Source organism: Rattus rattus, chromosome 2 (genome assembly GCF_011064425.1).
Source record: "Rattus rattus isolate New Zealand chromosome 2, Rrattus_CSIRO_v1, whole genome shotgun sequence".
In the NCBI taxonomy this organism is placed as follows: domain Eukaryota; kingdom Metazoa; phylum Chordata; class Mammalia; order Rodentia; family Muridae; genus Rattus; species Rattus rattus.
In genome coordinates, this window is record NC_046155.1 from 170,281,319 (window position 1) to 170,293,345 (window position 12,027).

General features: G+C 54.2%; 1 protein-coding gene across 1 annotated transcript; it reads left to right on the top strand.

Moving 5' to 3' along the window:
* Nucleotides 1-466: 466 nt before the first annotated feature.
* On the top strand, nucleotides 467-4,169 carry Irgc (immunity related GTPase cinema). Its single transcript, XM_032896200.1, has 2 exons — nucleotides 467-642; nucleotides 2,637-4,169. Exon 2 carries the CDS (start codon nucleotides 2,693-2,695, stop codon nucleotides 4,082-4,084), a length of 1,392 nt encoding a protein of 463 aa, XP_032752091.1. The 5' UTR covers nucleotides 467-642; nucleotides 2,637-2,692; the 3' UTR covers nucleotides 4,085-4,169.
* Nucleotides 4,170-12,027: the final 7,858 nt, after the last annotated feature.

Genomic DNA, 12,027 nt, shown 5'->3' on the forward strand with positions numbered 1-12,027 from the left:
TTTGTTTTGTTTAGAGTTTCATGAAACCCAGTCTGGCCTCAAAAAACTGCTATCTAGGAGAGGATGGCCTTGGCCTTTAGTCCTTCTGCCTCTAACTGTTGAGTGTCGCTTGACTGGCTGTTTGCCACCACACTAGGTATATTCGGCATCGAGGAACCCAGGCATGCTAGGCAAGCCCTATCTACCCACAGAGCTACACTCTCACCCCACAGGGGTGCTCTGAGCAAGTCTGTTATGAAAGATCCTTGGGGGCGGGGGTGGGGGGAGCTCAGGGCCTATAGTAGCTCTCAGTGTGTCTACAGGTTGGGGGCCTCTGCTCCCTGGGGCCCCGCCCTCTGATGTCACCATCTCATTATTACACAGAGCCCAGCTGACCAATGGGCTGAGGCTCAGTGTTACAATGGGTCCTAGCAACAGGTTGTGATCTTGGGCTAACCGGGGAGGAGACCCCACCAGCTGGGAGAGTGTGAGGGGAGAGGGAGAGCCTGCAGGGCAGGTGAGTCCCTGAGGGGCCAGGCTCTCCAGCTGGGCCCTGCGGGTCAGTGCATAGAGACCCAGGCTTCCACAAGTCCCCATCCCGACCCTGTCACCTCTTACTGTTCTGCCACTAGCTGCTGGGACCTGTCCCAGGTCACATCTGAGGTAGGTTAGGGACAGGGTCTGGGAAGGGGGAGCCTGGGATGGGGGATACAGGAGGGCCAAGGACAAGGGGGGATTGGCAGAGGGGGCGAGGAGAGTTCTGACTGTCCCTGGGTGGGGAGATAGCTTGTGTTATCTGAGCCTAGGTTCCTCTCCTTGACAGATGAAGTGGGACCCTAATTCCAAGGATTTCTCTCTGTAAGTGAGAGATTTCCTTGTTTATTTGGAAGTTTTTTTTTTTTTTTTTGGGGGGGGGGGTGTTGCTTGTTTGAGATGGGCCTCACTCGGTAGCCCAGGCTAGCCTTGAACACATGGTGATTTCCCTGACTCTGCCTCCTAAGTGCTAGGATTACAGGCATGTACCTCCGTGTCTGAATGAGGTGATAGCCCACAGGGTGTACTGTTGAGAACCTCTGGAACCTTGGGGTGACAATGAGGGACATCAAGAAGCCATCCCAGGTTCTAGGAGACAGTGGGCCCAACAAGGCCAGCCAAGGCCAGGCTGTGGGGGTGGGAGAGCAGTTGAATGGGAGCCTGCAGGCTGGATTAAGAGTCTTCACTGTTGACTCAAGAGGTGTGGCAACAGAAATAGGCCAAATATGGGCCCAAGAGACCTTTGAGGGTAGTCAGGGCTCAGGAGGACAGAGGCCCAAGTCACAGGCCTAGCTAGGCACGGGGTCACAGTACTCAGGAGTCTTGAGGTGAGAGAGCTGCTGTGAGTTAGAGGCCAGCCTGGGCTACATAGCCGAACTTTAAAAAGTCATGGACCACAAACATTAATCATGACACTGGGCGCCGACAAAAGCCGCTGCTGTGTGCCCTGCGGTGTTGTTTGACTAATGTTTACTGAAGGGAGATTCATTGGAGGCTCCCGATCTCATGGGACATTCTGCCGTGAGGATGGTTACAGCCACATCTCACAGATGATGAAGGCCAGTATGTGGCAGAGGGTGACTGTCACCTCACACTGGCTTCCTGTGACCACAGCAGTTGCAAAGAAGCAGCTCTCCAGCTTGGCCTGAGCCACAGGCCAGGCCCTGCTACCTAGTACGGGAGGCTGGACCACAGGAAGACTGGATGACTCTGGTTCAAATATTTGGAAGACTCAGCTGGGCTTGGTGGCTCTTGCCTGAGATACCAGCACTCAGGAGGACCACTGTGATTCAACGCTAGCCTGGGCTACAAAGGAAGTTTTGGGACAGCCTGGACTACATAGTAAGACCCTGTCTCAACCCAGACATGATAAGGAATCATCAGGTTTTTTTCTTTTTTTCAGGTTTCATCTCAGAAGCCCAACCTCACTCCTGGGCAAAGGGGGCACACACATCCCTCACAAAGTTGTTCCCTTCCTAGGTTCCTCCACAAACCCCCTCCAGCGTCTTAGTAGATCGTTTGGCTAGTAGGGCCCCAGGTTCCACAGCAAAACAGTGGCCTAGGTGGAAAGTGAACCTGGGCCTTTAATACTCCAGAGTTCCTTAACTCGTGCTAAATGTACCTGAGTTCTTGTTTTGAGACAGGGTTGCATGTGACCCAGGAGAGCCTTGAACTCTCCTTATGCAGCTGAGCGTACCCTTCAAATGACCCTCCTACTTGCAGTTCCCAAGTATAGGAATTCAGGTATGAGTCACCACACCTGGCTTCTTGTTGTGGTTGTTTTTGGGACAAGAGTCTCACTATGAAGCCCAGGCTAGCCCAAAACTCACTGTGTAGCCCAGGTTGGCCTTGAACTCACTTAGCTCTGTCTGTCTCAGCCTCTCAGTATTGAGATTAAAACTATGTGCCACCACCCCTGGGCATTGTTGTGAGACAGAGTCTCACTGTCCTGGGACACATGGCAATCCTCCAGTCTCAGGCTCCCCAGTGCTGGGTTACAGATGAGAGCCACGGTACCCCAGTTCTTGAGGAAGAGAGAGGTGGTAACAGTCTAGTGAGAACTTTTACCTCCTCCACATCTGTTCAAGAGCATGATAGACAAACGTCTCCTTTCTTCCCTGCAGCCACTGAGGAGTCACATCCTGTGACTGTCCCCCATCTTCCTGCCCAGCTCTGAACCATGGCAACTTCCAGGTTGCCCGCGGTGCCTGAGGAGGAGACCACCATCCTCATGGCCAAGGAAGAGCTGGAGGCCCTGCGCACAGCCTTTGAGTCTGGCGACATCCCTCAGGCCGCCTCTCGCCTTCGGGAGCTGCTGGCCACCACGGAGACCACCCGGCTGGAAGTGGGCGTCACGGGCGAGTCGGGAGCCGGCAAGTCCTCCCTCATCAATGCCCTGCGGGGAGTGGGGGCCGAGGATCCTGGTGCAGCTCTCACTGGGGTCGTGGAGACCACCATGCAGCCTTCACCCTACCCGCACCCGCAGTTTCCGGACGTGACCCTGTGGGACCTGCCCGGGGCCGGTTCTCCAGGCTGCTCAGCAGACAAGTATCTGAAGGAGGTGGATTTCGGCCGCTATGACTTCTTCTTGCTCGTCTCCCCCCGCCGCTGTGGCGCCGTGGAGACCCGCCTGGCTTCCGAGATCCTGCGCCAGGGGAAGAAGTTTTACTTTGTGCGCACCAAGGTGGACGAGGATCTGGCGGCCACCCGCAACCAGAGGCCCTCGGGCTTCAGCGAGGCCGCCGTCCTCCAGGAGATCCGGGATCACTGCGCGGAGCGGCTGCGGGCAGCGGGCCAGACTGATCCCCGCATCTTCCTGGTGTCCAACCTGTCGCCAAACCGCTATGATTTCCCGATGCTCGTGACCACATGGGAGCACGACCTGCCCGCCCACCGTCGCCATGCCGGCCTGCTGTCCCTGCCTGACATCTCGCTGGAGGCTTTGCAGAAGAAGAAGGACATGCTACAAGAGCAGGTGCTTAAGACTGCCTTGGTGTCCGGTGTCATCCAGGCCCTGCCGGTCCCCGGACTGGCAGCTGCCTACGACGACGCCTTGCTTATCCGCTCACTGCGGGGATACCACCGCAGCTTCGGCCTAGACGACGACTCGCTGGCCAAGCTGGCCGAGCAAGTGGGCAAGCAGGCAGGGGACCTGCGCTCCGTCATCCGCTCCCCTCTGGCCAACGAGGTCTCACCAGAGACTGTCCTGAGACTCTACTCGCAGTCCTCAGATGGTGCCATGCGGGTGGCCCGTGCCTTCGAGAGGGGCATCCCTGTATTCGGCACGCTGGTGGCCGGGGGTATCAGCTTCGGCACGGTCTACACCATGCTCCAGGGCTGTCTCAATGAGATGGCTGAGGACGCCCAACGCGTCCGCATCAAGGCCCTGGAGGAAGATGAGACCCAGGGTGAGGTGAGCTTGGAGGCGGCTGGTGACAATGCAGTGGAAAAGCGGAGCAGTGGGGAAGGAACCAGCGAGGAAGCCCCGCTGTCCACCCGCAGGAAGCTCGGCCTCCTCCTCAAGTACATTCTTGACAGCTGGAAGAGGCGCGACTTGTCAGAAGACAAATAAAAGCGCAGCCCTGCCCCTGCCCCTCCTCCCCACCTCTGCCTCACCCACCAGCCAAGCCCTTTAAACAAAACCAACATCAACCAAACATGGCTACTGTGATCAAACTGAGAGCTGCAGTTGCTGGGCATGGTGTGGGGCAGGGAGACAAGAGTCTGCAAGGGTGGGTGCGGGTGTGGGTGTGGGTGTGGGTGTGGGTGTGGGTGTGGGTGTGGTGTAGAGGGTGTTAGAGGGACACACACAGGCCTGGGTCTAAGGGGTAAACTGAATGTGGGTAACACTTGATCCCGAGGAGAGGGAGGCTGAGGGGTGGGTAGAGGGGGGTGCCTGGGGCTCCCTCACTGGTCTCTCTTCCCTGCTCTCCCCATGAGGTCAAGGTGAGAACTGTCAATTGCTCAGGAGACCGTGTGTGTGTGTGTGTGTGTGTGTGTGTGTGTGTGTGTGTGTGTGTGTGTGTGAGAGAGAGAGAGAGAGAGACAGAGACAGAGACAGAGACAGAGACAGAGACAGAGACATGGAGCCCCACCCTAAACATTCTTTACATTCTTTTTTTTTTTTGGAGCTGGGGACTGAACCCAGGACCTTGCGCTTGCTGGGCAAGCGCTCTACCCCTGAGCTAAATCCCCAACCCCCACCCTAAACATTCTTTTTTTTTTTAAAAAAAAGATTTATTTTATTATATATGAGCATACTGTCACTGCCTTCAGAAACACCGGAAGAGGGCATCGGATCCCATTACAGATGGTTGTGAGCCACCATGTGGTTGCTGGGATTTGAACTCAGGACCTCTGGAAGAGCAGTCAGTGCTCTTAACCACTGAGCCATCTCTCCAGCCCCACCCTAAACATTCTTAACCCCTGAACTTTTGCTTTTGTCCCATTCTGATTGGCCCAGCACCCCAGCACTACATCCCAGGGGCTCTACCTGTTGAGCCACACCCCCAGCCCCTCACTGATGAATTCGAGGCAAGTGTTCTACAGCTGACCCCCACCCCCACCATGGTTTTGAGGCGGTGGGTTCACACGAAACACCTAAGCAGATCCATTTGAAGATTTAAGAGGATTCCTTTGGCCCACAGTTTCAAAGGCTTCAGCCCTAGAAGTCCTTTCTCACACACACACACACACACACACACACACACACGCCCCACAAACAGTCGCAGGCCATGCCCTTCAGAGTCGTACACCACAGCTACCCACTTCCGTCAATGCTCTATGAGCTCTGGTTCCCACCCCTACCCCTACGCCATATGAATCCATGAACGGAGCAGTCCACTGATGCCGCCTTCAGTCCCATCTCCTAAAAGTGTGCGGTCGAGACAAGGCCTCCTAGAGCCCACCTTGACCTTGAACTACATGTTGAAGAATCTTGATTCTGGTTCTCCCGCCTCCATCTCCAGAGTGAGGAGTTACAGATGTGCACCTCCACACCTGGCTTACTGGGTGCTGGGGATGGAACTGAGACTTCTTGCATGCTCAGTGAGCATCCCACCAGCTGAGCTGCACCCCAGATCCCCTCCTCTAAACACTGCATCGAGGACTCAAGCCTTCAACACAGAGGCCTTTGGGTGGGGCATAAGATCTAAACCACAGCATCGTGGTGGAGTGTGGGTGAGATACGGATCCTAGGGACTTCCTCTGTGCTTGATTCTTGGTGGTGGCCATGGCGGTAGTCCACAGAAGTGATCTGGACACTGACCTGCCCAAGCCCGAACTCCTCTAGGAAGGGTTGCAAGTGTTTGACTTCCCAGAAAGGCAGGTGTGGTGGCACATGTCTTTTTCTTTAAAGATTTCTGTATCCGAGTCCACTGTAGCTGTCTTCAGGCTCGGCAGAACAGAATATCAGATACCTTGCCAGCGCTAGCACAAGCCTTTAATTCCAGAACTTGAGGGGTAGAGGCAGGTGGATCTTTGAGTTCAAAACCAGCCTGGTCTACAGAGTGAGTTCTAGGACACCCAGAGCTGCATGGAGAAACAAAATCTCGAAAATTTCATAAAATATTACGAATTTCTGAGAGTGCAGAAGCCTCATTGAGGCCTAGGGGCCGTGTGGAAGCTGATTTCCGATTTCCTGCTCAGTAGCCAGCGCCTGGGGATGTCTGAAAAAGGACCTGCACTCCTGAGTGCAGGAGCAGCCGCCAGACAGGAACTTGGCGGTGTAAGATAAAAGTCACATTTGTGGTTCACGACAGGCAGAGAGGCAGGGGCAGGTAGATGGATGTGATCAGCTGCCCTGTGACTGGCAATTTGGGAAGAGACGGAGGAGGGTCCAGGGCAGGCTGGGAAGCTCGTCTTGGAGCTTCAGCAGTGGGAGCAGCAGAAACAGCCTGGCCTCCTTTTGGAGGGTCAACTGGATGCCTGACTGGGCTGCAGGGGAAGCAGCAAACTGAGAGCTGGATCCTCCAGGCTCTGCCTCCTGCACCATTCGGAGGAAGCCGGGCTGGGATCCAGCCTGGCGGTTACATCGTGGGATGCTTTCCAAGCTCCTGGGAAGGTTCTGGAGACTGCACAAAGCAGGTGGCAGACAAGGATGTGGGACAAGGGAGCTGGGCTCACCCAAGTCGGTCCCATCTGCTTCCTAAGGATTCCAGATCTAAGGATAGCTCTGACCGGGAGTGACCCAGCCCTAGCAAAGGGTCTCCTTCCTCTGGGAGATTAAGGGGTGTGGGCTCTCTTTGCTTTGTAACAGGTCTCTCTCTCCTACCTTTTATTTTTAAGATTCATTTATTTTATGAATGTGAGTACACTATAGCTGTCTTCAGACACACAGAAGAGGGCATCAGATCTCATTACAGATGGTTGTGAGCCACCATGTGGTTGCTGGGATTTGAACTCAGGACCTCTGGAAGAGCAGTCAGTGCTCTTGACAAGTCAGTCATCTCTCCAGCACTCTGTCCCCTACTCTTGGTGTGTGTGTGTGTGTGTGTGTGTGTGTGTGTGTGTGTGTGTGTGTGTGTGTGTGTGTGTAAGCATTTAAGCCATAGCACACACAAAGGTCACACGACAGCTTTACAAGTTAGTTCTCTTGTCTTTATGTCTGTTCTGGGGATTGAACTCAGGACATCAGGCTTGTGTGTGAGTACCTTTACCCTGGCCCTACATGCATCAAAGAGGCCACAGGGGTAGAAGAAACCCAGACATGACTGGGCATGGTAGGGCAATGCCTGTAGTTGTAGCAGGAGGGGAGGCTGGAGGATTGAGAGTTCAAGTTTCCCTCAGCTACACTGAGACTCTGAACTGAGGCTGTACTCAGGGTTGGAAGCACTGGCCTTGCATGCATGAGGCCTAGCACTGGCAAGAAACCTTTGAGGCCAGCCCAATACACAAACAAACAAACAAAATATAAAAGTCCCAGATCAGGGCTGGAGAGATGGTTCAGAGGTTAGGAGCACAGGCTGCCTTGCAGAGGGCCTGGGTTTGGTTCCCAGAACCCACGCCCTTGCTCTATGGATGGGTAACATCCCAAACCCAGGGCATCCTGGCTCTGTGTGGGGCTGTGATGTCTCACCACAGGTCTCAAGGCCCTGCCTAAACCTCATCCACAGTAAATGTTTCCTTGAGACAGAGCTGCCGAGGAGTTCCCGAGAGCTTCCTCTTCACTGAACAAGTAAGAAAACGGACCCCTTTCAGAAAGGGGGAGTCAAGACTCACGGGACAGGCTGGGCCTGTAGCTCAGCTGTTGAATGCTTGCCCACTAAGTGCAAGGCCATCAACTCAAATTCTTTTTTTGTTGTTGTTGTTTAAGGATTTATTTATTACATATAAGTACACTGTCGCTGTCTTCAGACACCAGAAGAGGCATTGGGTGTCCATTACAGATGGTTGTGAGCCGCTATGTGGCTGCTGGGAATTGAACTCAGGACCTCTGGAAGAGCAGTCAGTGCTCTTAATCGCTGAGTCACCTCTCCACTCCATCAACTTGAATTCTAACACTGAAAAGGAAAAAGGTGGAGGGAGGGGATGGCTTGCCAGGCAAGTCCAAGCTCAGCGTGCCATCCACCCATCCATCCAGCCCACATTAACTCTCAATGGCGTGTGTGTGTGTGTGTGTGTGTGTGTGTGTGTGCGCGCGCGCGCGCGCCCATAACCCCAGGCCTCACCAGGTGAAGGCAGGAGGATCAGAAGGTCATGGTTAGCTATGAAAACATAACAAAACCAAGGCCCTGCCGTCCTAATGGTAATGAGATAGGAGCCAGACTTAGGTGGATCCCGGGGAGTTTAGGGCCAGGGAGGAGCCCTGTCTCAAACAGTGATGGAATTCACTAGAGGACCAACCCTCGGGGTTGTCCTCTGACCTCCACACACCAGCACTGTGTGTGGCTGCCCCTGCACGCACTAATGTACCCACAAGAATGAGCACAATGAATTGAGGACATGACCTGCCCAGCATCTTGACTGAGGATACTCATGGCCACACAAGGACAGAATGTCTACGCCGGCTCCCCTGGCCACCATACTCATTAAGGTCATCCCTGAGCAGACACAGGTACTCAGACGGTGGGAGGCCAGGGTGGTCACTGTTCCAGAACCAGCCCCATTAGGCCTCTTCCTTGAGGCCTGTGCCAACTGGGCTGGCCTAGAGGTCTGGACACTCTGGGTATGCGTCTGTAAAGCCATCGAGTTGCTGTATGCCTAAGGGGACCTGTGAGTGCTGGTCCAGGTCCTGGCTGTGGAACCCGCCGAAGGTCTGAAGGGTGACTTTGACTTCTAGGCCTGTGTCCTGCTCTCTGAGATGATGGTGGAATGAGCATGTGGCTGGATCTGGTGGCGCATGGCTGTAATTCCAGCACGTGGGAGATGGAGGCGGGGCTCTGGGTCCCATTCCTGATGGCCTGTAAGCTACCTGATGACCCTCAGCCGTTCTTCCTCCTCTCAGTGCCAGTGTGAGCAGGCAATCTCCTTTCCCAGCTGTTATGAGCGGGGACCATCAGTGAACATATGTTAATAAAACAGCCATATTATTCTTCTTGGTCCTCCAGCTGGCAAAGCCTCAAGTACTATGGACATTGCTGCTTTAACTTTTATTATTCGTTCATTCATTTGTTTATCTGTGTTTATTGAGAAGAGATAGTAAACCTAGTGCCTCTCCAATGGTAAGTGGCTCTACCACTGAGCCATGCCCCACCCCAGCCCCCCTCACTGGGGGATTCTAGGCAGGGGCTCTACCACTGAGCCACCCCAGCCCCTCACTGGGGGATAGCAGGGGCCCACCACTGAGGCAGGGCTCAGGCCACCTGAGCCACACCCCCAGTCCCTCACTGGAGGATTCTAGGCAGGGGCTCTACCACTGAGCCACACTCCAGCCCCTCACTGGGGGATTCTAGGCAGGGGCTCTACCACTGAGCCACGCCCCCAGCTCCTCACTGGGGGATTCTAGGCAGGGGCTCTACCACTGAGCCACGCCCCCAGCCCCTCACTGGGGATTCTAGGCAGGGGCTCTACCACTGAGCCATGCCCCCAGTCCCTCACTGGGGGATTCTAGGCAGGGGCTCTACCACTGAGCCACGCCCCCAACCCCTCACTGGGGGATTCTAGGCAGGGGCTCTATCATGAGCCACGCCCCCAGCCCCTCACTGGGGGATTCTAGGCAGGGGCTCTACAGATGAACTATAACTCCAGTTGTCTTTTTATTTTTTATTCCGAGATGGGATCTAACTAACTTGCTCAAGTTCACTCTATGGTCCAGGCAGGTCTTGAACTTTCAATCTTCTTTCCTCTCAAGTAGCTGAAATACAGGCCCGGTTTACTAAACTCACTTATTTTGATTTCTTTTTATTTGGAAGAGGTAATAGGGAGAAGGGAGAGAGGGAGGGACACGTGTGGGGCTATGACTTTATTAATTTCCACTGACATCATCCCCAGTGCAGTGGGTGAAGCCTGCTTAAATCAGAACCCTTCAGAGATTGTCACGTTGACTTTAAATTTTACTGTGGCCAGCTCCTGTGAGACGTGTGAGGCTGACAGGAAGAAGCGGGCTAACTCTCAAACCATCCCAGGGCTGGACGAGGTTGATCTGGACGAAGATGATGAATTATACCTGGGTTTCAAACAACTTCTGACAGACCTAAAGGTGGAAGCCAAGGCGACAAGGTGCACTTGTCACTGACATTAAACCACTTAGGACAGGCACGCAGAGGGATCTAGAGAAAGGGTGACTCAGAGCACACTGCCATCTCCATTCTGTCATAGGTTGAGTTCTGAATGCTGGGAGCACAGTGGCTGGCAGCCCCGGCAGCGCTCAGGATGCCGAGAACATACGGCTGCTGGGGCCCTGGACTGTGGCAGAGGCAGTGCCAACTGCGGCTGTCCACATGTGGGCCACACTTTACCTGCTAGAGACAGGCGCACTGACTTTTCTTTCCTTTAAAAAAAATCGTGTGTGTGTGTGTGTGTGTGTGTGTGTGTGTGTGTGTGTGTGTGCGCGCGCGCATGCCATAGTGTGCATGTGGAGGTTAATGAACAAGCTATCTGTTTAAGAGGCTTTCATTCTGTAGTCCAAACTGACCTAGAACTCGTGGCAATCCTCCTGTTTCAGTCTGGGAGTACACAATGCTGCCAGGGCAATTGCTTCTACTCCATCTGTTCTGAGACAAGCACAGACTTCCCTGTCTCCAGAAGTCCAGGGCTTCTCAGGTCTGGGATGGCGTTGGCAGGTGTGGGCTCTGGGCTGGGTGAAATATTTCCACCTTCCAGCCGAGGTCCAGAGTAGGCTAAGGGGTTGTTTAAAGTCACATCTTGTGACTGGACTAAACCCCACAGTTGGCTCATATCACACTGGTGACCGAGGACAGCCACATATGTAAATTTGGAAACTTGGGGGCTCCGTGAAATCTGCATTTTCAGACCCAGCAGAGGCATGATCGAAAAAATGACAGATGGGAGAAGCAGATGTCTAAACAGGTCTGGTCACTCGCTGAAGGCCACGTGCAGTTGGTGGGGCTGAGGTCTGCACAGAGGCCTGGGTGGTGTTTCTGGCTGCAGTGTTGGCCATCTCAACACCTCTCCTAGAGAAGGGCTATCCACAGTTCACCTGGCTAGGTGACAAGACGACTTCCAACCTGTTGAATGCTGGGCAGAGGGACTGCTCAGGAACCCGGACACACTGGCCAGCTCTAGAGTCATCACCTGACTCCTTGCCAGACAAACTGAGCAATGCAACCAGTTCTTCCATAAACCAAGACGCCACTGCTGAAAGCTGTGCCCTGGACACAGATGGCACCTCCTTCGTTATCCCTGTTGGACATGGAGCTGATCCAGCTGTAGGATAGGGACCACAGGACACAGATCTGCCCCAGGCTGGGTGGTGTCAGGACTGGAACTCAGGCTCTTTCTCTCCGGAGTGAGGTTTGGTTGTTGGCCTGCTTCTCTTGCCCTAGTCGGGTACAAACTCCTTACCCAAGGGTGCTCCCTGTGAAACCTGGATGAGCTTAGGTTGGTCTGACCGTGGATGCCTGAGACAGGGTCTGATCTCTGTGTAGCCAATGCTGACCTGGAAATTGTGACCCTGCTGCCTTGGTGGTGCTGGGGCTACCGATGCGTGTCACTGTCTGGCTGAAACAGGTTTTGACAGGGAAGAACAGGCTACCTTGGGTGGAGGGGGCAGCAGGGTTTCTGCAGTTGGGGGCCTGGCATTTGGAATCACTTTGTGAGGGCACAGCCCCGAAGGACTTTAAGACATCCCAGTGTCCTCCTATTCCCTTCTGACTCTGAGCACTCGAGATGTTGAAGCGAGAACGTGGGTCCTCCAGAGCAAATTCTGGATTTCCCCAGGATCTTCCAGTACAAAGTGTGATAATAGAGGAGCTTAAATTCCGTGTATCATGTCTGTGAGGGTAACTGGCACGGCTGAGCAGCCGTCCTGCTGCTGGTGGGGCTTACACTATGATGGCCAGTTACAAAGGCCAACTAGGGCCAAGCGAAAGGTGCATCCAGCAGTGCTAACTCAAC

Coding starts and splice junctions, on each gene's coding strand:
- Irgc (XM_032896200.1), top strand. CDS start 2,693: ATGGCAACTTCCAGGTTGCCCGCGGTGCCTGAGGAGGAGACCACCATC.